Below are 23,639 nucleotides of genomic sequence, written 5' to 3'. Positions count from 1 at the left end.
CAAGACAAGTTTTTCAGTGATCTGTTTGATCTTGCCTCTGTTTAAATAATCCATGGGAAAAAAATCTGACTCAGCTTTCATCTTGTAGTTTTGAATGTCGCCCTAAGGACCTTCAGAAATTACCAGTGCAGTAACATTGGAGATGTTAAACTTAGCTTTTAATGCAGGTGAGGTAAGAACAAATATTTGAGGAATGATATTTTGATTTTTAAGGGTAAGTATTGTGTCCTCCCAAGCTGCTATGGCAAAACCCATATCTTCTTTGTGTATTTTTTTATTTCTTTGTCCACTTAATCACTTTATTTTTTTGTGGCGCCACACTAGTAATAGCACTGGTAGTAAAGAGTCTTCCTCTTCATGAGATGGGTAGAAAACATTTTTATTGAATCATAAGAAGGGGGATGTACTTGAGAAAGCCACCCTTTGTCTGTGCAAACCATAGCTCTTACACTCATCAGTTGCATTTTTATATAATGGAAATGGTGTGGAGAAGCAATCAACATCAAATGTGGCTCACAGGAAATGATGGATTCCAAAGGATTCTTTTTCTTTTGTACCCAGTCCAACATCAAACGCTTTCATTTTACTTGCTAAGAGAGAAGAAAAAACACACACACAAAAACCATATGAATGCACATGAAAAACAACAGAAATGAACACAGAGGGAAAATAATATCCATTTCAATATATGTCCAAAAAATGTTGCCTCTCATTGGCAATCCCTGTAGCTACTTTAAGAATAAACTGATGCTGTCCTTATAAACTGAAACGGAGCAGATATAGATTAGACTCAGGGAATGGTTTTGCTTGGAACGCTATTTAAAGGTCAGCTGGTTGCAAGGGCAGGGATGCCTTGTGGTAGATCATGTTGCCCAGATCAACCTGACTGAATACTTTCAAAGAGGGGGTATCCACAGCTTTTGAATCTTTCTCCATTCTTCTTTTAGGCCCTCACCCTGTTGGCCATCTCTCTTTTGGTGCAGCCCAGGGTATGGTTGGTTTCCTGGCGTGCAAGCACACACTGGCGGCTCGTGTTGAGCTTTTCACTCACCAGCACCCTGAAGTCCTTCGCCACAGGGCTGCTGTCAATCCATTCATCCCCCAAGTCTATACTGATGTTTGGGATTGCCCCAACCCGTATTGGGGCATTTGGCCGTATTGAACTGCATGAGGTTCTCATTTGCCTCTCAAGCCTGTCCAAGTCCCTCTGGATGACATCTTTTCCCTCAAGAGTATCAGCCACACTATCAGCTTGGTACTATCCACAAACTTGCTAAGGGTACACTCGGTGTCACCAGTGAATAGTATCTGTCACAATACAGAACCTTCAGCAACACAGCTCCTCACTCATTGAGGACAATGCCAGCCAGACCATGGTCTGTATGCCTTTTAAATGTCATTTTAGATTCCACAAGATGTTTCATTTGGTTGTTTTGCTTAAACCTGATATTGAGATATGAAGTGATTGTCTGGAGCCATAGGACTGAATGTTGCCATGTTCAAGAGCTTTCATATCAAGCATTTAAATTATTACATGAACTGGATGGCTGCTGTGTGACACCCCTGGACAATATGTCCAATAGCCACAATTCAGCAGTGCCTGTATGGCTTTGCACACACAGTGATCTCTAAAAGGGAGACTAGAGGAGCATTTGCAAGTTGAATATTAGATCTGATGCCAACTTTTCATGGTACACAAATAGTTCTGCACAAAGGAAGAAGTTACTTTTTCCACTTCCTTTCTTAATTTGTGTATTTTTCCCAATCTTCTACAGATTTTCATATAGACGTTTTAAAACATCATAAATGCTAGCCCTTATTTTTAAGAAGATAGTCATTTGAAGAAGCAGTTGATTATTAATATGATGCTTTCTCAAAAACCCTAAGGTTAACTGTCCCACGTACCTTGTGGAAACCTAAGATGTGGCCCAATGATCTTGTGTGTGTGTATACACATATAATGCATGTATGTATGTGTTTGTATATGTATATTTTTAGTCTGGTCCTGAATCTCATATCAAGCAGGTTCATCAAACATCTGTCTGGCCCTAGGCTGCTAAAGAGTGTGGATTACAAATCCTATGATTTTCTGGCTTGTACGGGTAAGATTGCAGAAGAACGTGCAGGAAAACAACGTGCCTCTTCCATGACATGAAAATTCCCGTGCTCTTACAGCTAAATTGCCTTTAACTGACTTTCCCTCTTGATCTTTCGGCCTAGTGTTGTCTGATTCCCTCTAGAGCTTCATAAGAAACATTAGCCGCAAGGGTTTAGGTTAATGGGCTAATGGAGCAGGGGCTTTTGACTTGAATTCGGTGTAAAAGTGGCTTTAGTACTTGAAGGTGTTAATTGTTAGCTGCTATCTTTTCTGCCTGCAGCAGAGGCAGAGGAGAATACGTGCAGCAACTACAGATGGGGATCAGAGATAGCAAAGTAGGGCTTGCACTAATTTAAGCTAACACGCCAAAGCGAGGGAGCTGTGGCTACAACAGGCATTCCTGTTTGTTCTTACATGAGAAATGAGTTTAGGCAACTGGGGTAACAGTGCTTTCAGTTGTTACAACAGCACCTTCCTCTGTTTATCTCTCAGTCCTTGTTTTGGTTGATGAACCTTCAGAAGATTTTGGTGTTCTTTCTGGCTGAATCAAGATTCACTGTTTCTAGGTAGCCTGTAGGCATGGAGAAGCTCCTGGAGAGCCCATACAAACCTGCAGTGCCCTGCCCTTGGTCTCGATGGGTAGCGTGAAGGCAGAGATTGCACACACAACACACACAGATGAGAAAAGACACAGGGCCCCAAGGAAAGATGCACTCATAAGAACCTGCGGATTAAAAGAAAGAAAGAAAGGAAGAAACAGTTCAAACATCTGTTCAGTGCTGTGGGAGCCCAGCAGTTAATTGGGAATTAGAGAGTGGACCACGGGTTGCAAATGCCTAAGGGACTCAGCAGCGTCCAGAAAATGCCACTCATGAATCTAAGAGTTTTCAGAAAGCAGCAAACAGACAATAGCAAGTTAACTCTGGGAAGGTTATCCAGGTCCACATCTGCAAAGACTGTCCAAGTACTCTGTATAAATATCAGATAAAGAACAAATGAGTTTGGAAAAGGAAACCAGAAAACCACCTAGACCGAATGCCTCCCCCAGTTCTGTTAACTTCAGGGACATCTCTGTGTTTGATGGTAATATTTGGCAAAAGGTTTACTGACATTGTCAGTGGTGCTCTTACTTGTGATATGAATGGTGCCACCATAGCTCCAACACGGCACAGTGACCCACTGGTTCCCATCCCCAGGGCTCGCATTGTGGTGGGATAAACCTGACACAGGTCAGAAAGAAATCAGATTAATGCAACAATAATCTGCAATATGTATTCTCATTCCACTCCCCTTTTTTTATGTTCCTCTTTTCTTCATGTAGACCCATTACATTACCAAGGGCAGTCAGTGGGAGAAGATGCAAAAAGATTTAAAAATTCCTTTGTGTCTCATTCGTGCCATTGCAATTCTGCCATTTCATGCCCAAAGTAGAAGTTTAGGGCAACACAGACACAGATACCTTTCCTTCGTCTGCACTGGGCTGCTCAGACCAAACTCACAGACCATAGGCTGGGTGCTAAAGGGAGAATTCAATTTATATTGCCAGACTACGTGTCTGGAAAGCAGGAGAAAAGGAGATTGTCTGTAGTCTTCAAGACAGCCTATTTATTTGCATCAACAGCACCTTTGTTTAGAAGAAGGAAGAAGGGAAATCCTGACAGGACACATCCAGGCTTAGAGAAACAGAATCATAGATTCATTTGAGTTGGAAGGGAACTTTAAAGTTCAACTAGTCCACCTCCCCTGCCATGAACCTACAGCTAGATCAGGGTGCTCAGAGGCCCTCCAGCATGGCCTTGACAGGATATCCACCACCTCTCTGGGCAACCTGTTCTAGTGTCACTCTTATTGTAAAAAACTACTTCTTTACATTCAATCTAAATCTCTCCTCTTTCAGTTTGAAACTATTTCCCCTTGTCCTGTCACAACATGTAGGGCTGTGCTCTATCCTTACATCCCCCAGCTTGTACTGATAGTGAGGGTTTCCATGACCCAGCTGCAAGACATTGCATTTGCCTTTGTTGAACCTCATGAGATTCAGCTGGGCCCGCTGCTCAAGCCTGTCTAGGATGTCTAGACAAGATGCTGAATGGCATCTTGTCCCTCAGGCATGTCAACCACATCACACAGCTTGATGTCCTAATGTGCTTTGTATATTTTTCACATCTCCCTAACACCCATGTCAATAAAACACTTCAGTATATGCTTTGCTTAATTTAAAGCCCATTCATGTCAGTAGATTCTAGCAAGTGTTGTCATTTAAGCCTTTGTTTAAATAAGGCTGAGCCAAGCCAGAGGATGTAAAGTAGTTCCAGAAGAGTCTGGGCATGTGTCTGGAAAGAGTATTTCCAAGTTTGGTTTTGATCATTGATTAAATCTTGTGCATTTGTGGTTTACAGTGTGGCTATTTCAGCAACGGTTTTCACATCAACTGCATCCAATTCTAGACTATTAAAAAGCTGGTATTTAGTAAAATCCGACACATGCTTAAAAATAGTGTGCTATAAAAAGAAGTATGGCACACTATCAGGTCAACCCAGCTAACTACTGCTGTCAGCTTCTTACCACTTCTCTCAGTCTTAAAAGGAAGAAATTAAATTCCACACAACTGTGTTTTTAAACAAAAGCAATGTGTAGGTAACCCACAGGACTAATCACTCTGAAGGAGTGTGAAGGTGATGCTCTCTGAATGGTTAAAACTTTGCAGACAGAACTCAACAATTTCCACTAGGTGAGAATAGAACTTCATATACTAGCTACATCAGCTAGTGTAAGTGCTGGAAAATGTTCCTGTCAGTGGTAACCTATTGTCTAACTTCACAGGGACTGAGAGAAAACTGAGATTTTTGGAAGGTGATAGTGTATAACATCCTCAGAAACAACATTTAGTAGTAGCTGAAAAACAAGTGGCCCAGAAGGGCACTCCTGCTCTTGTCACCTCCAGCTAGTTTTCTGATCCCACATATGAAAACGGAGTGGTCAGGAAACCAGAGATACTCAGTTCAGGGAAGCTGACTCTTAGATTGTCAATACATATGGCAGCATTCCTGGCTAATGGTCTTCCATGCCCCAGAGCAGGTTCAAGTGCTGTGGCACTTCAAGTATGTGGCACTGAGGGACATGGTTATTGAGCATGGTGTGATGGGCTGGCAGTAGGATTTTCAGTGATACTAGAGGTCTTTTCCAACCTTAATACTGCTGTGATTTTAAGTACCTTCAGAAGGACCCACCTCTGCAGTGTAAATGTAGATGGTGTTGAAGTTTGCTGAAACCAAGGCACGCAGCATGAAGAGAAAGCCAGTCATGCCTGCACTAAAAGAAGCAGTGTGAAACAAAGCATTAGTGTCACTGAACAGTGACAGAGACACAGCCTGATATGTTTTCACTATGCTAAGGCTTTTACAAGCTTGAAGTAAGGGAAAGTTGGTTGCTGGCAAGTGTAGTGGGTTTTTTTTTTAGTCCATTGACAGTGCATGTTTGCTACTGCTATAAAGAAGCTGCAAGCAAATCTCTAGCTAGGCATGCTCAGGCTAGAGATAAGGCAGAAAACACTGGAAATTATGACAGTAATGGCAACAAAACAGTTGGTGCCTAAGCGAATGGCTGTAACCCTCCTGACAGGGGCTCATTTACAGGGCTTCAGGAGATGTTTACCTCTGCCATCTTGAATGGGGCCCTTCTTAGAAATTCCCCCAGGTCAGTTCAGTAACTACAGCTCTCATGGAACTGAGCAGTTACCTGGATGTGCAGACGTTGAGGAGAAGGAAGAACAGTGCCGTACATCCCATGGTGATGCACAGGCTCAGGCGTCTGCCGAGGAAGTTGATGCCGAGAATGTTCAGGGGATTTACTGAGACAGAAGAGAGACCATAACGTTAGGTGTTAGGGCTCTCAGTTTTGCAGTGAGCACAAGAAGGGGAGAGGAGGTTACGTGCGATCTCCCCCGCGGTGCTGATGATCATGGTCCGATAGGCAGAAGGGCCAAAGGGGTGGCAGTAGCAGGGGCTGCGGCTCTCCTCTGAGACAGGGCCGGCGTTCTCACTGGGTGGTGTCCTCGAGGTGCAGCCCAGGTCCCGCTCCAGCAGCTCAGCGCTGGCCAAGATGACTCCGTAGTAAGCAAAAGCTATGCCAAGCCTGTAGGGAGGAGCGTGGTGTGGGTGGGGAAGGCAAGGAAAATGGCACTGGAATGCAGCAGGTTTGACGTGCCCTAGGAACCCCCTGTACACACCAGTGCCACACTGATTGGCACTCTCATCTATCACCCCGAGCCTGAGCACACCCACCAGGTCAGCAGTCACCCAGCACATGGCAGAGCACTGCCACCTCTGTCCAAACACCTCTTCCTTGGAGGAACCCACTCCAGCTCCCAGCTCACTGATTGCTTGCCAATAAGACTGGTTTGTGCTGTGCAGCAGGAGACAGGACTGCCAAGCTCCCTGATGAGGAGCAGCTGAGGGAACTGGGGTTGTTCAGTCTGGAGAAGAGGAGCTCAGGGCAGATCTTACTGCTCTCTGCAGCAATCTGAAAAGGACGCTGTAGCAAGGTGAGGGTCAGTCTCTTCTCCCACATCACAGCAACAAGAAAAAAGTTAATGGCCTCAAGTTGCACCAGTGGAGGTTCAGGTTGGATATTAGAAATATTTCTTCTCAGAAAGGGTGGTGCTGCAGTGGCACAGGCTGCCCAGGGAGGTGGAGAAGTCACCATCCCTGGAGGTGTTCCAGAGCCATGCGGATGTGGCACTGAGGGACGAGGTCAGTGGGCTGGTGGTGATGGGCTGGTGGTTGGACTGGGTGATCTTAGAGGTCTTTTTCAGCCATAATGATTCTATGATTTTATGAAGCTCACCCATGCATTTCTACAGCAACGCTGCATGTGTGCATGGTCTTTTCCCCTTCCTATCATTTCTGTTTTACCCTAAGAAAGAAAGGGATGAGCGAAGAAGCCATGAAATGAAACCTTCAGTGCTGGTTGTAGACTGCTGCACTGCAAAGCACTGCTGCCTCTGGGCAGGAGATGCGATGATCCAGCTAGGAATGTGCTGTCCAGCATCCACCCAACCTCCTGATACTTCCAGGCTGGGAGGTAGCAGTGCTGCAGTCACGCAGAGGACAGTGCGCCCCTTTGATCACTTGTCTGTAAGTGGAGGCATTTCCATACTGCCCTTTCCCGCAGGGAACTCCCAATGCTTACAGCTCACATGTGGGATCTGTCTGGGTGTCTTATTCTCCATTGTTTCTGTATAGTGATTTTCCAAGGGAGTTTTCATCAGCTGGAGAGGCTCACACCGTACCCAGGCTTGCTGCCAACAACAGGGCACTGGCAGTGGCAGCCTCGCTGTGTCATTGTCAAATAATTCAGCATACACCTCATCATAAGCAGGCTGAGAAGTAATTTTCACTTTTTTTTTAATCCCCCCTGGCAATTTCGGAAACAAGCTGCAGAGTGTGGGCTGCAAAATGAGCTGCCTGGGGACATGGGGATGCTGAGGGCACAAAGACAGGGACACAAACCTGAGAACACGCCAGTACCTCCTGGGGGAGCAGGAGAGAAAGGAGGATTAAGAAACAAAAAGATATTTCATAACAGTCATACAAGTTGATGGGAAAAACATAAAATATTCAAGGCCTGGCTTAGCAAGATTTTGGGTCAATGAGTTCCCACGGACCCATTATTTATACATTTCCATTCCAGACAGCAAAGTCAGTGAAACATATATTACCCATGCATACAGCTATAGGGAACAAGGAAAATGGAACTCGTCTCTCTGCAATCTTACATTTCCCCAGCCTGTGGCACTGGTACCAGTCATCGAGTTTCTGTTTGAGCCCTCTAACAGTGAGGACCGTGCACGTGTCTTCTCTCAGGATGAACAAACTGGCAACAAGGAGCAAAAACAAACTGAGGGCACCATGGTGCTCAGTGTGGGTAGACCAAGCCAACCAGTCCTGAGGGAATTATAAGCAAGAGAAAAAATATATATATATAACTTTCTTTACCATATGATCCATATCTGCAGAGTGGTTCTTAGGTACTTGGGGTGGAGGAGGTCTTTGAATCTTCCCCTTCTTTCCTGCAAATAATGTGGTAGAAAGGCACCTTTCACACTGGAGCAAATGCTCTGTGGCAGCAGCTGGTGCCCAGGCCTCAGTACACTCGCCCTGGGCATCTCCTGGCATGGACAGACAGCACTGCACCCTCCAGAAAGGAAGCCCCTTTTGAGAAGATGGCTGTGGGAGGGCATACTGCAAAGCAAGGAGGGAGGAGAAGAGAGAACCCCACACAATCCCTCCCACACACCACTCCAAGTTCACAGGGACAGGTATGGGGTTGCCTTTCTATTTTTTATTCATTACTGATGTAAGCCTGGAAGGGTGCATGTCTAAGCAAAGCCCTGTGCGTAGCCAATGTGGTTCCATTACATAAATTCAATTAAAAGACAGGGAAGTCTTAATCCTAATTAATTCCAATACAATGGCACCATCTTTCATGAATTGCTGAGGACAATGCTTGGTGCCTGTGGGATTGAATAAGCAGCAAAGAGGTCCAGCAAAGGGACTTAAAAGAGCTGGGCCCTGGACAAGATAAGTGTTCAGCTCCCAGGCTGCTTGGAAAAGGTGGAACTGGTGGTTGGGGAAGGCACTGGGACCAGCAGAAGGGCCTTGTCCTATGACCACAGTCTCCAGGGACATCCCAATGGGCAGGACCAGGGTCCTGTTGTGCTGCAGACACCCTGGGAGCAGCCAGTGGTGGTAGGAAGCGCTTTGTTTAGGGTCCTTTTTGTGGTAAAGGCAGCAAACCTTTTCTCAGCGTGATATTCATCCTGTGAAAATGAAGATCATGGGGAAAAAGAAAGTGGAAAATCTGATTCTTTTTTGGGAGCCAATATTATTGCCTTTCTCAGAGCAAAATGGCATCTTCATAATCACTGCCGACAGCTCCTGGGAAGGAAGCCAGGCATGGTGAGGGAGAGATGTGAAGTGAGATGTGCTTGGTCGCCTTGTTCACATCCTTGTGTCCAGGTACCAGTGGACCAGGGATGGGATGGGATGAGTCAAGATGGGATGGGACAAGAGGGGCTGAGACAAGATGAGATGAGATGGTATGGGATGGGACAGGATAATGGGGCGAGGTAATGCTGCAGGCTGAGCTTACCTTGGGAGGTTCCTGCAACGCTCCCTCTGGCATCGTTGCCCGGTTCATCTTGGCTATCCTCTGCAGCGTAGCCAGGGCAGCCACATTATTCCCCGTGGACACATTGTAACGTGCTGACTCAGGTATGAACTGAAAGTGGAGCAGTATTAGAAAGCCCTCCTGCCTCCTTCCTAGCAGCCTGTGCTGCCCGCATCCCCTATCCTGCCCAGGAGCCTGACAAGATCAGTGCAGGGTTATGTTCTCTCCAGCTGTCCCCCAGGGCACCACTGCTGGAACTGCATGGTCTATCTCCCTGCTCTCTTATTAAGGACTGACTCTGCCCTTGCTCCGGTTTCTGGAGGTCTGCCACAGTCAGTTGCCAGAGAGGGAACCAAAGACATGGGTTTAATAGAACTATGCCTTAAATAATGAAGTTCTAAGATGGGAAGAGGCATAAATAATTCAGTTCTAAGAGGGGAAGAGGCACCTGTTATTAACTCAAGTAAAAGTTTTAGAAAAATTAACAAAGATATCATGAAACGAAGAAAGACATGGATAAAATTTAGGAGCAAACTCATTCATTACTAGCATTCTCAATGTTCACCCATTCCTGTTGCCTGCTCCAAAAGAAAATGCCTTTTTATTAAATTATATCTGGATTAAACTATTAAAAACGTCTTTGTATTAATGAAATATTAACTAAAGGAAACTTCTTTTTAAGTATTTTTCACGTCACTCCACAAAAATAAGATGGTCCTCGTGCCCGAGGCAGGTCGTTCTGAGGAGTGAGCAGACCCAGGGAAGCTGCAGTTGGCTGAGAAGGTGAAGGCCGATGCCTCTTGGTGACCGGGGGGAGGCCAGGTCAGTGGTTGTGGGAAGTAAGGAGAGGCTCTTCCTACCTTGAATACCATGATGAGAATGATGCCAGGAATGGAGGCGATTCTGATCAGCCACCGCCAGCCAATGGTTGGGTTCACCACCGATGCCAGACCAATTATTAACAAGGATCCTGCCAACCAGAACACCTTTCCAAGGGAAACGAAAGGGTTAAGAGGCGTGAACATATGGCAACAATTTGCTTATTTTCATCCATTCTCTTGCTGTCTGCAAAGATGAGTTTGGGATGAAGGAAAGAGAAAAATACTGATGAGAATCCGGGGGGGGATGTCTGAGGACAGTCCAAATTAGCTCTGGACAAAAACAGGTAACTTGTTGTAGCTGCCATGGTACTTAAAGCCTCTTTTGTCCTTCCAGACACATCTCTGCTAACACTCATGCCTGTGAATTCTCATTTGAACCTCTGTGGGGATGCAGCAGATGTGTAAGTGCTAAAGGCAAAAAGGGGACAGATTTCCACTGTTGGAGGTTGGTGGGCCTCCAATGGACTCTTGTTCCAAGTTGTACCGATGGGGAACCTGTCCCCAGATCTGCAGGTTCCCTTGTTACCATCAGGAGAAGAGCCCCTTTCAGGGGCACCACACGAAGGAGCTCCAGCAGGACAAGCCACAGCAAGTTCATGAGTAATCTATGGTCAGAAACAACACATTTCTGGAGAGAAATGCAGGACTGTGCCCTTTTATATATTTCTGATCTTCTGGTGGTGCTTCGGTAACAAATCCCTGGGCTCAAACACACTAATGAAAAGCAAATTACCCCTTCCACCAAGACTATACCAACATTTTCGTTTCAATAGCCAGATGAATTAATGATTTCTGCGAGGCTTTCACAGAACATTTGCACATGCATAAAGTGCTCCTGGCAGTAATTTGAGTAAGGGCCCACCCCAGTCATGTTGTAAGGGTGGTCACAGCCCTCCCAGCACATCTCAGGCCTAACTGAGGCCTGCAAGGCAAGGCACTGCCCAGGGCCTCATCTGGGAGCCACCTCATTAATCACACATAATCACCGCAGTTCAGTCCCAATGGCTTGTATTTACCTTACGTGAGATCCCAACACAACCCAGCTGGAGATGTTGAGCTGCCCTGATCAGAGACCCCTCCTCAGCCCACTTTGCTTCTGGCTCATGCTTGCACAAACCTTTTTCCTGCTGTGAATGCTGGAGAGAGCCCAATGCACTCCAATGAAAGGTGAGATGAGTGCAGGAGAAGCCATAAGCACTCTTTGCCTTGAGTAGCCCCTCACTGACTACTGCATTCCACTTCCCAGTGGAGAAAACACGCACTCCTGCTGCAGCCTGGGCTCCTGAGTGACAGCCCACCGGCACTGACCCCATTAAGGCAGGCAGCACAGTTATCAGCAGGTAACAGAAAGGGCGGATGTCGGCTGTCACTCAAAGTCCCCCCGCAGTATTGGGATGATCCAATTAAGAGAGAAGAGATAGCTTCTCTTCTGCACGCAGCTGTCTGTGTGGATCCTTAATAATGCACAGCACACACTCCATGGTACAGGAGGCACTCACTCAACCCAAGACAAATGCAGATATTCTAGCCTGTCAGAGATCTGGCTTCCAAACAGCAGCACAGCAAATCTCCCAGGACTACGAATGAGAAGAAACAGTAATACGCACGCTCTTACCTGAGATAAGGGCAGCATGTATCCTCGGTACTTGGTGGGCAGAAATTCTGTTTTTATGATAAGCCTAATGAAAAGAGGAACAAGGCAAAAGGACAGAGACAACAACAATTTCTGTACCAATCAAAGAACAACTTGTTTGGCTCAACCAGCATCCAGCGTGGATGCCTGGAGATGGAGGGACCACCCCTCTTCCACTGATGTATCAAAACTAATTATTTGATATTTCTGTCTGATTGAGGTATTTCCTCAAGGTTAAAGTTCTGCTTTTAAGTTGCAGATGTCCTGCTTATCTGTGACGAACATTCCTCCTGAGACTTGGTGTTCCTTCTCAAGATTTTCATAAATAAGAACAGTAAGAACAGACATCCTTGAAATAGAGGCACATGTCCGAAACAGTAACAATTCAGAAGAGATTGGTCCTTAGAAAACCCAGCCATGTATAAAGTCAGTAGTGGGATACCTCCTAAACAACCACTGAAGAGCTCCACACAAGCACAGAAGACTCAAATATGTTAATATAAACTTATAGTTGCATAATGCCATTGAATATATGGGTGGTGAAGCACTGGCACAGGTTGTCCAGAAAGCTAGTGGATGTCCCATCCCTGGAGACGCTCAAGGTCAGGTTGAATGGGGCTCTGAGCACCCTGATGTAGCTGTAGGTGTGCCTGTTCATTGCAGGGGAGTTGGACTAGATGACCTTTAAGGGTCCCCTGTAACTCAAATGATTCTAAGATGCTATGATAATATGCAGTGGGTAGGTTTGACTTATGTGTAAGGTAGGCATATATTGAAAACTCATGACTTAAATAGAAGCCAGTGATGTGCTTCCACAAGAAGACTTGTGGAACTTGGTTTGTGGGGATATCCCACCTGGCACTCTGCACAGAAATAAAGAAATGTCTCCTCTTTAACACTTTGCTTTTTGAATGTGTTTTGGGAGATATAAAATCAACAGCATCACTGGGGTAGAGATCCATACTGGCCCTTTCCATCATCTGAGCTGTTGAGGTGCTTTATAAAATATGCAGCACCAATGTGGGGAGGAGCTGCAAGTTCCTCCTGCCTGCTTTGCCCTGTCCTGGCCTCCAGCCTCCAGCAGTACCAGCCTCCTATACTCTGCTTTGACAAAGGGCTTTTGAGTCAGTGCGAGCTGCTTTGTGCTGTCCTTCTTAGGCAGTGGGTTTGGAAAAAAAGTGTGCATTCAAACCAATCTTCACAGGGTCTCAAAGGGAGGTGAAGGAGAGGCCACCAGAGGTTTGCTATAGGAGGGCACTGTCTCACTTCCTAGAGAGTCCACAGCCTCTTGCCCTGAATTTCAGCACAGGCTTTGAGGAACTAGAGAATATGCTGAAAAGTTGCTTGTGTTTCCCTGACAGAGTCAAAAGAGATCACTTATTTTGTCAGCCTTCTAGTGAAGTGGCTATTAATACAGTGATTTTCTCCTTTCCTCCCACATTTCCACACTTTCAGCCTGACAAGGCAAAAAGTTTAATTTAAGGGGGAAGGTTTTACATCAGTTCAAGAAGAATTTGCTACCCTAAGCAGAACTGTTGCGACCTCTACAAGGAAGCAGCCTTTGCTCATCTGTTACCTGTCTAATTGTTTTTATAATATATGTGCTTAATAAGACCTCTGTCATTGGCTTAATGCAAACCAGCCCCTTCCACTATCCCAGAGCTGAGGAGTCCTTGGGAAGTGCAATTTAGGTAGCTGGACAATGACCCAATGAAAGAACAGAACAGCATTTTGCTTTAAGGCAATGTGGGAATTTGCTCTCCCTTGCACTTCCAGCCCCCTCGGAGGCCCCTTCCTGGCTGTCTCCTCCAGGTTACTGCGCAGCCTCAGCTTATCAGGCGCAGTGCACGAAAAACTGGGCGCTGTGCCAAGGTCAGCCAAAATGAGCTGTGGGATCTCTGGGCCCCTGGATGCCTCCTTGGAGGAAGAAAAGCAGAGCCATGCTCTCATTTTATAGAAACAGCCTTAAATAAAGATGCTCTGGGGTAAGCAGTGGGGACCAAGCACTAAATATTGCCTGTTCATTCCTTCCCCTTTGACTGCAGATGATTTAGAATCATTTGCTTTCATTATATTTCCCCCTTATTCTCAAAGAAAATAAGGCATTAAAAAGCCTGGCTTTCTGTGCTTCAGGACTCTCTTCCCCTCCCACTTTGTGTCCTTCTGATCCCCAGCAGTTCCCACCAGCATGGGAGGAAGCTGCTAACCTCCCCATGAAGGCTAGTTTGTCCTTGTCCTTGCCATAAGGCATGAAGCATGGCCTTACCCTTGCGCGTGGCCTGACACACCACCTCCCACCATGGTCCTCAGGAAGACGAACCAGATGTAGGAGGGGGCGAATGAGGTCAGCAGAGAGAAGTAGGCTCCCCAGAGGAAGGAGAGCAGCAGAATCTGCGAAGGACAAAATTAGGGTCATATTGTCTAGGGTCCTCTCTGCTTGGGATAGCACAACAAATATTTTGAAGGCTTTCTGAGGCCAGGGTGCAAGCTAAGAGAGAGGCCAGATTGGCCCTGAGCTCAAGGGGAAAGAAAAGGGCCATAAATGGGCACCACAAAGTTTGTTTTCATGTGGCCCATCTTTCCTTCATGGGAGGAGTAACTTCCTGGCTTCTGGTAGCTTTGAGAAAGGCTCAGGTGTATTGGAAGGGTTTTGAGCCCCATGTGCCAAGCCCGCCTGGCAGCAGTGCTACTGATACACTGCACGGTAAAGAGATAGAGGGGACAGACAATAGCAGGTCCTGTGTTTGTCTTATCAGAGGGCTCAGGAAGAGTACATACAGCCCCAGCACTCACTTACCTTCCAGCGGCCATACCTGTCAGCCAGGAGCCCAAGCACTATGCTGAAGACCATGTAGCCAAAAAACACCATCTATGGATGTAGCAGAAATGCTAAGTCACAGCCTGAAACAATGACTGAGCATCTGGTGGGAAGGCAGAGCCAACCCAGGGGAGCTCAGGGACATGCAATGCACCTGAGTGATGGAAGGGGTGGAGCCAGGATCCATCCCTTCCCAGACCTCATTTAAGGGTTGGCAGAGGTGGTGAGGGTATCTTGCTGGAGATCCTTGCCTACTAGAGGCCTACTAAAGGTAAGAAGTTTTTCTTCATTTGTTTCTGTATCCACAGCTGCTGCATTTGGGCTTGTTCTTGTTTGCTGCAGCCCAGGATTGTGCCACTCTGCTATTATTGCTGTACTTTCCATCATATTATAGCATTACAATGGAGAATTAGAAATAGCTGTGGGGTACTCACTTCCAGCAGCACCAGGCAGCTCTGCTCTTCAAATCAAGTGATTTGTTTACACTTGATTTGTTTACAAAGCATTTACAAATTGCAGTGCCAGAGCCATGTATGGTCCTCAAAGTAAAGTGTCATAGGGGTTTCCAAAGAATCAGGAAATGGGAGCCTGTATTGGCACTGTAGTTGTGGTTGTGGATGTGTGGGGAGGACAAGTCACTCACTGTTGTCACAAGAGCCACCTGCCAGTCTTGAAGTTGCCACTCACATCGGATGAGAGGGGACACAACAGCTATCAGCATGATCTCCATGGCTTCGGCCACCTTTAGGGACAAGCATACATATTAACAAGAAGGGAAGCTGTGAGGATCCTATGAGAGAAAGGCCCCTAGCTATGCCAAGCCTGCAGTCATAGAAGTGTCACCATGCTGAAACAGGCTCTGTGAAGTTGTGGTGCCTTGATGGTCTCAGCCCTGAGTGTGGTCTGCAAGACATCCTCACTTGGGAGTGGGGGGTGGAGACAGGGTGGAAGGAAGCTGCACCTAGAAGGTGGATATCTAGGTACAGTATAGAATCATTAAGGTTGGAAAAGACCTCTAAGATCATCCAGTCCAACCACCAACCCACCCCCAACATGCCCACTAACCATGTCCCTCAGTGCCTCATCCACATGGTTCTTAAATACTTCCAGGCATGGCAACTTTACTACCTCCCTGAGCAGCCTGTGCCACTGCAGCACCACTCTTCTGGAGAGGAACTACTTCCTAATACCCAACCTGAAAACCCCCTCGTGCAACATAAGGCCATTATTTCTCATACTATTGCTGTGAGCTGGTAGAAGAGGCTGACACCCACCTCACCATAACCTCCTTTCTGGTCACTGTTGAGAGTGAGCGTGTGCCTAGAAAGTCTGGAAAGACTTTCAACCAGATGTGCAAGTGGAAGGTCTTCAACTGCACCCGGGAAACAAGCGGCTTTTTTAAGTACCTGTCTGTGAATTTGGGCATCTAGCACAATCTCTTAAAATTGCTGTTATTAAAATAATAATAATAAAATTACTGACTGTTTGCCCCTGGCAACTGGATTGGTTAAGAAATAAGCCCGTCATTCATAGCTACAGACCTTCCCACCTCAGCTGTGGTGATCCTGTGGCTATGTCCCCATCGCACCTTCACCCTCGCTTGGCTCCAGTTTCCAAACCAGATGTTTTACCAGTATTTTACTCTTAACTCAGCACCCTGGCATGTCATTACCTGGGAAGTTTTCCAGGTAGCCCTGAACCTCTGAGGCAGTGGGATGGAGGGCAGGGGCGAGGCCAGGATGCCCTGGGTCAACCTGCTTGCTTTTGCCTTGAAACAGGTTCATTATCAGAGTTGGCCCATGTTGATTTTGGCCAAAGTTGACACAAGCAGGAATCCTGTTTGAGAAGGTATATGTGAATCAAACTGGGCCGCAGTATGTTTTTGTGGTGATTGTAGCTGTTATTGCAAAATAGTAAAGAAAATGAGGGGAGTGTTTCTTCAGGCCGGTGGTGTCGGTTGCAGGCACTTACCACAGTGCTTCCCATGATGAGAAAAAGTGCAATGTGAAACCTCCCAAACCCAATGGTTTCCACAGCTTCTTCCACTGTAAATGTCTTCTGCCCTGAACACAAGTGGGAAAGAAAGACACAAAAAAAACCCCATCAGTAGTCAAATAGTACATTCTCAGGTCTTTATGAAATGGGAACATTTTACATACAGCCATGCGGCTGTGCCAGGAGAAAGCCTGGAAACTCTCACTTGCCCTGGCGAGAGTGGTGTGGGCCAGGGCTGGGGGCTGCCCCAAACCCACAAGGATCACTGCCACTTGCAGTAAGCACAGCCATGGGCTCTGGGCTCAGTGTTGTCTTCTAAGGATTTATTCCCGACTTTGTTCTCCCACTACAGGGACAAACCAACGATCTCAAGTCCAGGGCTGGGATGGATTTATAAACACAGCTGCCAGAAAGCTTTCAGGGTCTACTTTCAACATCATATTTAAGTAAAATCAGAGCTGTGTACATTTTTCTGTCAGAACATTTATCTCCCAGCTTACTCAGGGCAAATCCTGAGACTGTACAAAATTTTGGGAGAAAATCATTAATTTTTCCCCAGCATTTTTTGTTTTGATGATTCTCTGCTGAAGCTTTGACTTCAAAATGCTTTTGGGATTAAATCATATATATATATTTTTTCCCAAGAATAAGCTCAAAATGAAAGAATCCCTGAATTATCAGTGGAATACATTGCTTACACAAAACAGTGGCTGAAAGAAACCAAAACAAGCGGCTCTTCCACTGCCACTGGTAGCAGCTTAGCGGCTGTGATGGGAGAGAAGAAGTATGGAGCTGATGTGTGAGGTCCAGGTAACTGGAGTGCCAGAACCCTGCCTCTACCCTGCTTCACGAGGACCAGCATTTCTGGTCCTGCCAACACAAACCCACCTTTTGGGGGTTCCGGTCCCTCCGTGTGGATTTCCTCTAAGGCAATAGTGTTTGCTGCCTCTTTTGGTGCAGTGGCCATCTCAGCTGCTGCTGGGATCCACCGTAACTGTTGGAGAAGGACAGGATTTGATCATGAAACCCCTGGAGGGTCACAAAGCCACCTTTGTAACCAGCCTGCAAAGGAGCTTTCTGGGCTGGTGTGGAAGCATTCAGATACACTCAAACACAGATTTGTTTCAGGGAACTAGTAGGAAATGACCTTTACCCCAAGTTTTTGTTTGTTTGTTTGTTGTAAAAAATACATAGAATCATAGAATCAAGGTTGGAAAAGACCTCTAAAATGATCTAGACCAACCATCAGCCCATGCTCACTGACCACATCCCTCAGTGCCACATCCACACCGTTCTTGAACACCTCCAGGGACGGTGACTGCACCACCTCCCTGGGCAGCCTGTGCCACTGCAGCACTGCTCTTGCTGAGAAGAAATGTTTCCTAATATCCAACCTGAACCTCTCTGGTATAGCTTGAGGCCATTCCCTCTCATCCTAACACTGTTACCTGGGAGAAGAGGCTGACCCTCACCACGCCACAACCTCCTTTCAGGTTACTGTAGAGAGCAATCCTCCGTGCATCTTTCCAGCCACTCTGTCCCAAGCCTGTAGGGATCCCTAGGGTTGCTGGCATCACAAGGCAGCTTAGCTGAGCTGACAAATCAGTCACTGCATTGCTCTGGCTGTTTTCATGCAAAGTCCAGAGAATGAGGGAAGATGCAAGAGTGTGTGTAAAGGCTTCCCCAGTCTGGACATGCAAAGAAAGCCAAAAGATGCTGTACCATCTCCAAGAGCTGAGAATTGACATTGATGAACAGTAAGTTGTCCCTCTCAAAGGTGGAAGTGTCTCCTTCAGGAGCTGGGGCCCAGTGAGCTGTAGAGGTGCTGCACCCTGTAATTGCTCAGGCTTTTGAGAGCATGCAAGAGAATGAAGCAGAGCCAGTGGGAGGAGCAGGGCTGCCTAGCCTGCTCCCCTAGCTCTGACTTCCCAAGGATGGCACATCTAGCAAGGAGTACACACCTAGCTCCTTCCTACCCAGCCCAGCCCTGCCAGCACAGTGCTTCCCACAGGACATATGGTCCTCTGCCTCACCCCAATGCATCAATCCCCATCCACTTATGGCAGCAAGAAACAACCACAAGCTCTGCATTGTAACGGGGGCAGCTGGCTTTCTCCTGGTTTCCAATGCTACCTCTTTAAGTCTGATCACAGATGCTTTTCCTGGTAAGAAAAGCTCATCTTAATCCTATGGTAGGGATTAAGAACACAGCAAGCTTTAACCCCCAAGCTATCCTGCTGAGAGCACGCAGTGACTCTTGCAGGGGGGGGGGGGGGGGGGGGGGGAGGGGAGGGCTCAACTCATATTTAGTTTAATAAAAACCTCTCCTTCAATGATCTCCATCCAGAGCTGCTGGACTTGGTGAGAAAGCGTTCAGTGCTGCCCCACAGGAGTCAGGGGGCTGGAGCAGGACAAGCAGTGCACCTAATCATAGAACTTCTCAGGTTGGAAATGACCAAGAGCATCTGATGAAAGGTACTAAGTCTCATCTGAGACAGAGGGCAGCATAAGCATAAAAAGCACAGAGTTACAGTGCTCCCATCTGGGCACGTTGTATGGAGGTGCAGTTAGAAGGTCATTAAGGGCTAATAGCAGTTTATTTGGGTGGATCAGATACACTGACCTTGCTGTTATAGATCATTACAGCCCAGGATCCCAGAGGATGTGCACAACATTGCTCACTACTTCCTCTTAGCACCGTCCTCGCAGGCAGTGGTAGCTGCCAGCAGCACGTGGTGCCAGCAACTGATCATGCTGGCCATCATTTGCAGATCATTTCCAGGTTGAACCAGCTCAACAGAAACCACATAAAGTGTCTGGAAGAGCCCACGGGGAGAGATAGTGGTTCACTGTGTGGCTGAATCACAAAAGGCTTCACAGTAACAAAACCTGGGGCCCTGTTCTGCTCCTTGTCTGGTCCTTTATGATCAGGTCCTGCAAACACAACCTGCTGTAAGCCTCCCCGTTACAGCTGTGCCTGGATCAACAGCTGTACCTCTCCAGAGCGCACAGCATGCACAGCTCTGGGCACCAGCAGGCCAGGCTGGGGCATGCCTGGGACAAGGGGGAAGTCTTGGGCTCTGGTCCTTCTCCATGCCTGCCTAGTGGGCTCTGACTGCAAGCCATAGCACCATGGAAGCTCAAAGCTAGAGTATCCTGCTAACATTTGCTGAGAGGCAGTGAAGCATTTGACTGGTGCTCACTGCTCCAGATTACATGCTACCAGGTTGGGAAGCACTGAGTTTCTTCCAAAAATAGGAAAGAAATTATGAACTCCATGCACAGGATCCATCAGCAAGGCTCAGGTGCTCAAGCAGAAGTCTGCAGAGCTATCTCCAACACCCTGTGGTGGCTGAGACCCCTGGAGGTGTCAGCATTACACCTATGGGATACCCCCACAGCTCTCAAACAGCAGTGGGTGAGCAGGTGGGACAGCTGCTGTAGCACCTCAGATACCACCAGAAATAGGTCCATACATCTTCATCTGCCATATGGCCAGACTATTGGGGCAGCCGGAGCAAAATTCACTTGCACATAAGCAGGTGAGAAGCCACTGTTCAGGTAAGTCCTTGACACTATATGCTCTGCACTAGCATTTATCTCCAAAAGACAGGTTTACATGTAAGTCTTCAGTAAATCTCCTAGGGTTCCTGTGGAGAACATAGTTTAGTCATTGCAAACACTTGCAGCCCTACTTGCCCTTGTGAAGCATCTCATGTCTGTCACAGCTCTTTGGGGAGTCACGAGGAAGAGTTTCCTGTTATTTGTAAATCACAGTGAAAATACTAAATGGCAATTGCATGAACCAAAAAACAGCAGTGCCAAAGCTGTTGCTGGCAGGGAAAATAGCAGTCCTCCATGAGAATGGAGGAACCAAGAATGCAGTGAAACCACTGCTGGGTCCTACCAGTGAGATGATATGATGTATGAATGATCAGATACTCCCACTCTTAAGTCAAGGTTCAACTATATTTCTTGTTTTTGTAGGGTTTTGGGTTTTTCTGAGTGAAGCTTTCTTACCTCTGAAATGTCTTGGTCACAGAGGAGCAGACCTTTCCTCCCTTACATCTGCTTCTTCCCCTTCTGCTGTTTTCTTTCCTCGTTATGTTGGTGTTGCTGTGTGTTTAGAATGCAGCTCTAGGGAGTCAGATTTCCTCCTTGCTGGACACAGTCAGATCCCTCCCCAGCCACTTCCTCCACAGAAGTAGGTGGCACAGGGAGGCTGCCCTGTGTCACAGGGAGTGTGAGATCTGCTGGTCCCTCTGCACATACAGGTGTCACTGTGGGAGTGGCCCACGATGGATGATGGTGCTCACTCGTGTTTTTTGGTAGGAATAAGGAGGGAGATCATGGAATCATTAAAGTTGGAAAAGACCTATAAGATCTCTCGTCCAACCACCAACCCATCCCCACCATACCCACTAACCACATCCCTCAGTGCCACATCCACATGGTCCTTGAACACCTCCTGCAGCAGCTGGAGTCTCAGTCTCAGTCAGCGGAGGATGGAGAGTGGACAGTGGAGAGCTGACCCTGTCACGACACTGGTGAGACTGTAGGTGCCAAGTTTCAGAAAGCAGGTCCCACAGTGCCAGCACCCAGCTAAAGGGGTTGTGCTGCCCTGTGCAAAGCCATGAGCAGAGCCCATCTGCTGCTGCAGCTACCAACTGCCCCAGGCCAGCTGAAGCCAGTTCGGGTGCCATTACCACAAAGAAAACAGGGCCTGTTCATCAGATTCATGTCTCTAAACTTCCTGACCGGTGAGTACCCATGGCTCACAGTGATTCTGACCCTGACACAGCGAATCTCAATACTGCAGCTTGTGCTGTCCAGTAAATCCAAGCTATGATAGATAAGTACTCTTGACTAGGAGTGTGCGTGCTGACCTTTATTTCTCAAATGTGTTGGCTTGAGTGGAGCTGATGTTTTTTGTCTCCCTCCCATGAGAGTTCCTCAAACCCTTCTCTTTTGAAATACGTTCACCATGCTGACAGCAATGCTGTAGGAGTTTTATCAAAGCATGGAACTTTCATGCTGAGTTTCACACTTCCAAGCATCAGGAATGCATCTGCTGTCAGCTAACATATGCCATTTCACAGCCTTATTTTACATCTTCCTTTTAATAAGATCTGACATTCAGCCACAGCCATTATTGACAACTGCTAAACTAAATGCAGGATCCAAGCTGCTGGATCCATACCTTACACTTTCATTGCAAGAACTCAGACACTATGCATGCAATCACTGGTACTGAAGTGTTGGCATTCCAGCTTCTCATTGCAGGAGGGAAAAAAATGGTCAAAATTCCAGTAAAACTCTCAGCTGCAGAGATGTGCTTTCAAACCCAGATGTTTGGGGTTGAACAAAAGCATAGTATCTATTACTTAAAAAAAAAAAAAAATCAACCTCATGATATTTTAATTACTTGTAACAGTAATGCAAAGACCGGTCGTAGTAGAACACAAATGGGAACATCTGCATATATGAAAGTTCCAGAAGAAACAAGAGAGTGAAGGTGAGAAGAATGACCTTCACAGCTGGCCAGGGACATGACAGACAGCTATCACATGGGTGAACACTGAGGAAGGTGCTGTTTGCTGCAGGAGCCAGAGGCCGAGCTCCAAGAAACTCCTGAAGACTATAAAAACTCTGTCCACAAGCCAGTCCATCATCACTGATCCATCAGACACAATTGACTGGACAAGAACACGGGACCTGGCCATCTTCATCTCCCATGTCACAGGTCATCCTGACAAGAGGGCCTGGCCACACACAGCTCTCGCTCTAATGAGGAGGAATAAACAACCCAAAAAGAGTGAGTGTGAGTGACTGAAATCAATATGACTTTGTTATCACATTCCTCTCCTATGTGGCCATTCACTGAGGGTTTTTTTGTGTTAATTTTCTACAAAATGATATAACTCATGTCATCAGCCCGCAGAAATAAACACCTTCCTAGCAATGAATGCAGAAGCAGCACTTCCTCTTAGGTGAAAAATTCCCAGTAAAGTCTCTGGAAGTCACACGTCTTCCACCAATGGGTAAAGTCCAAACAAAGACAACAGGGTGTTGTACCAAGGCCTACCAGCCTGTAATAGCCATCTCTTCTGGATCTGACTACATCTGGTGGCCATGTTCACAGCACCAACTAGAAAATCTGATCTCATTCAGCCTAGCAGCTGTGCTGGGGAATAGGCTGTCACTGCTCTGCCCCAGAATACCCAAATACCAAAATTCCTAATATCCAACCTGAGCCTCCCCTGGCACAACTTGAGGCCATCACCTCTAGTCCTATCACTGTTAGCCAGCCCTCCCCCATCTCGACACAGCAATCACTGTTCAGTACAGTAAACAACAGACAATTTTGACACCTGCAGCATTCATGGGATAACTTGTTTTTCTTGCTTTAAATATAAACCTGAGATAAAAAGTATAACACCAAGAAGCTCAAAAAGGAATAGGTATTCTGTTTCAGGTAATGGTTTCAGGTAATCACCTTCTCAGTTACACTGCAATCACGTGGAAAGGTGCAATAAGGATAAAATATGCACTTGTGCAGAAAATCTCCCTACTGTTTCATAAAGCAAGCTTTTATCTGTTTGATAATGCACCAAATTATCTTGGCCTTTCTTGCTTCGAAACAGCTTTTCTTTCAAACCTCTACAGAATAGGAATAAATGATTTAGGTTGGAGTGAGGAAACAAAGGCGATGTCCACACACTGAGCCGCTGTGAGACTGGCTGGAGTAGCATGAACCACAAGTTACCCGTTCCTGAAGAGCCAGCGCCATGAGGCCACACATACCATGGACACACACCTGCACCCATCCTTCCTTCTCTCAGCTCTAACTCCAGCTCCAAATCCAAACTGCTGCTAGAATGAAAAATATTCCTGACTGTTGGCAGCCAGTGTCCAATGCTACTATGGTTTCTTGGCAACTCAAGAGAAAAACAGGAACAACCGCTTTGCCTGGGGATGTGTGTTCTCCTCTGTCAACGCAGCTGGAAGGTGACTCTCAAGGCTGACCCCTGCAGTCTCATGGCC

General features: G+C 46.6%; 1 protein-coding gene across 4 annotated transcripts; it reads right to left on the bottom strand.

Moving 5' to 3' along the window:
• Nucleotides 1-363: 363 nt before the first annotated feature.
• On the bottom strand, nucleotides 364-20,696 carry SVOPL (SVOP like). Of its 4 annotated transcripts, XM_416339.8 has the most exons (16): nucleotides 20,616-20,696; nucleotides 17,484-17,589; nucleotides 16,572-16,663; nucleotides 15,244-15,342; nucleotides 14,580-14,651; nucleotides 14,049-14,173; nucleotides 11,765-11,828; nucleotides 10,129-10,254; nucleotides 9,251-9,379; nucleotides 8,095-8,168; nucleotides 6,030-6,232; nucleotides 5,837-5,948; nucleotides 5,329-5,410; nucleotides 3,229-3,318; nucleotides 2,709-2,822; nucleotides 364-590 (listed from the first exon to the last, which is right to left on the bottom strand). In XM_416339.8, exons 2-16 carry the CDS (start codon nucleotides 17,560-17,562, stop codon nucleotides 579-581), a joined length of 1,473 nt encoding a protein of 490 aa, XP_416339.5. In that variant the 5' UTR covers nucleotides 17,563-17,589; nucleotides 20,616-20,696; the 3' UTR covers nucleotides 364-578. The 4 variants fall into 4 exon arrangements, with proteins under 4 accessions (XP_416339.5, XP_004937912.2, XP_040514690.1 ...); XM_004937855.5 differs by having other exon boundaries at nucleotides 364-2,822; XM_040658756.1 differs by lacking the exon at nucleotides 20,616-20,696 and having other exon boundaries at nucleotides 364-2,822; nucleotides 17,484-17,871.
• Nucleotides 20,697-23,639: the final 2,943 nt, after the last annotated feature.

The sequence above is a fragment of the Gallus gallus genome, chromosome 1, assembly GCF_016699485.2.
Source record: "Gallus gallus isolate bGalGal1 chromosome 1, bGalGal1.mat.broiler.GRCg7b, whole genome shotgun sequence".
Taxonomy (NCBI): Eukaryota; Metazoa; Chordata; class Aves; order Galliformes; family Phasianidae; genus Gallus; species Gallus gallus.
The sequence above is the reverse complement of the archived record's forward strand: the minus strand, read 5'-3'. Positions and strand labels throughout refer to the sequence as shown.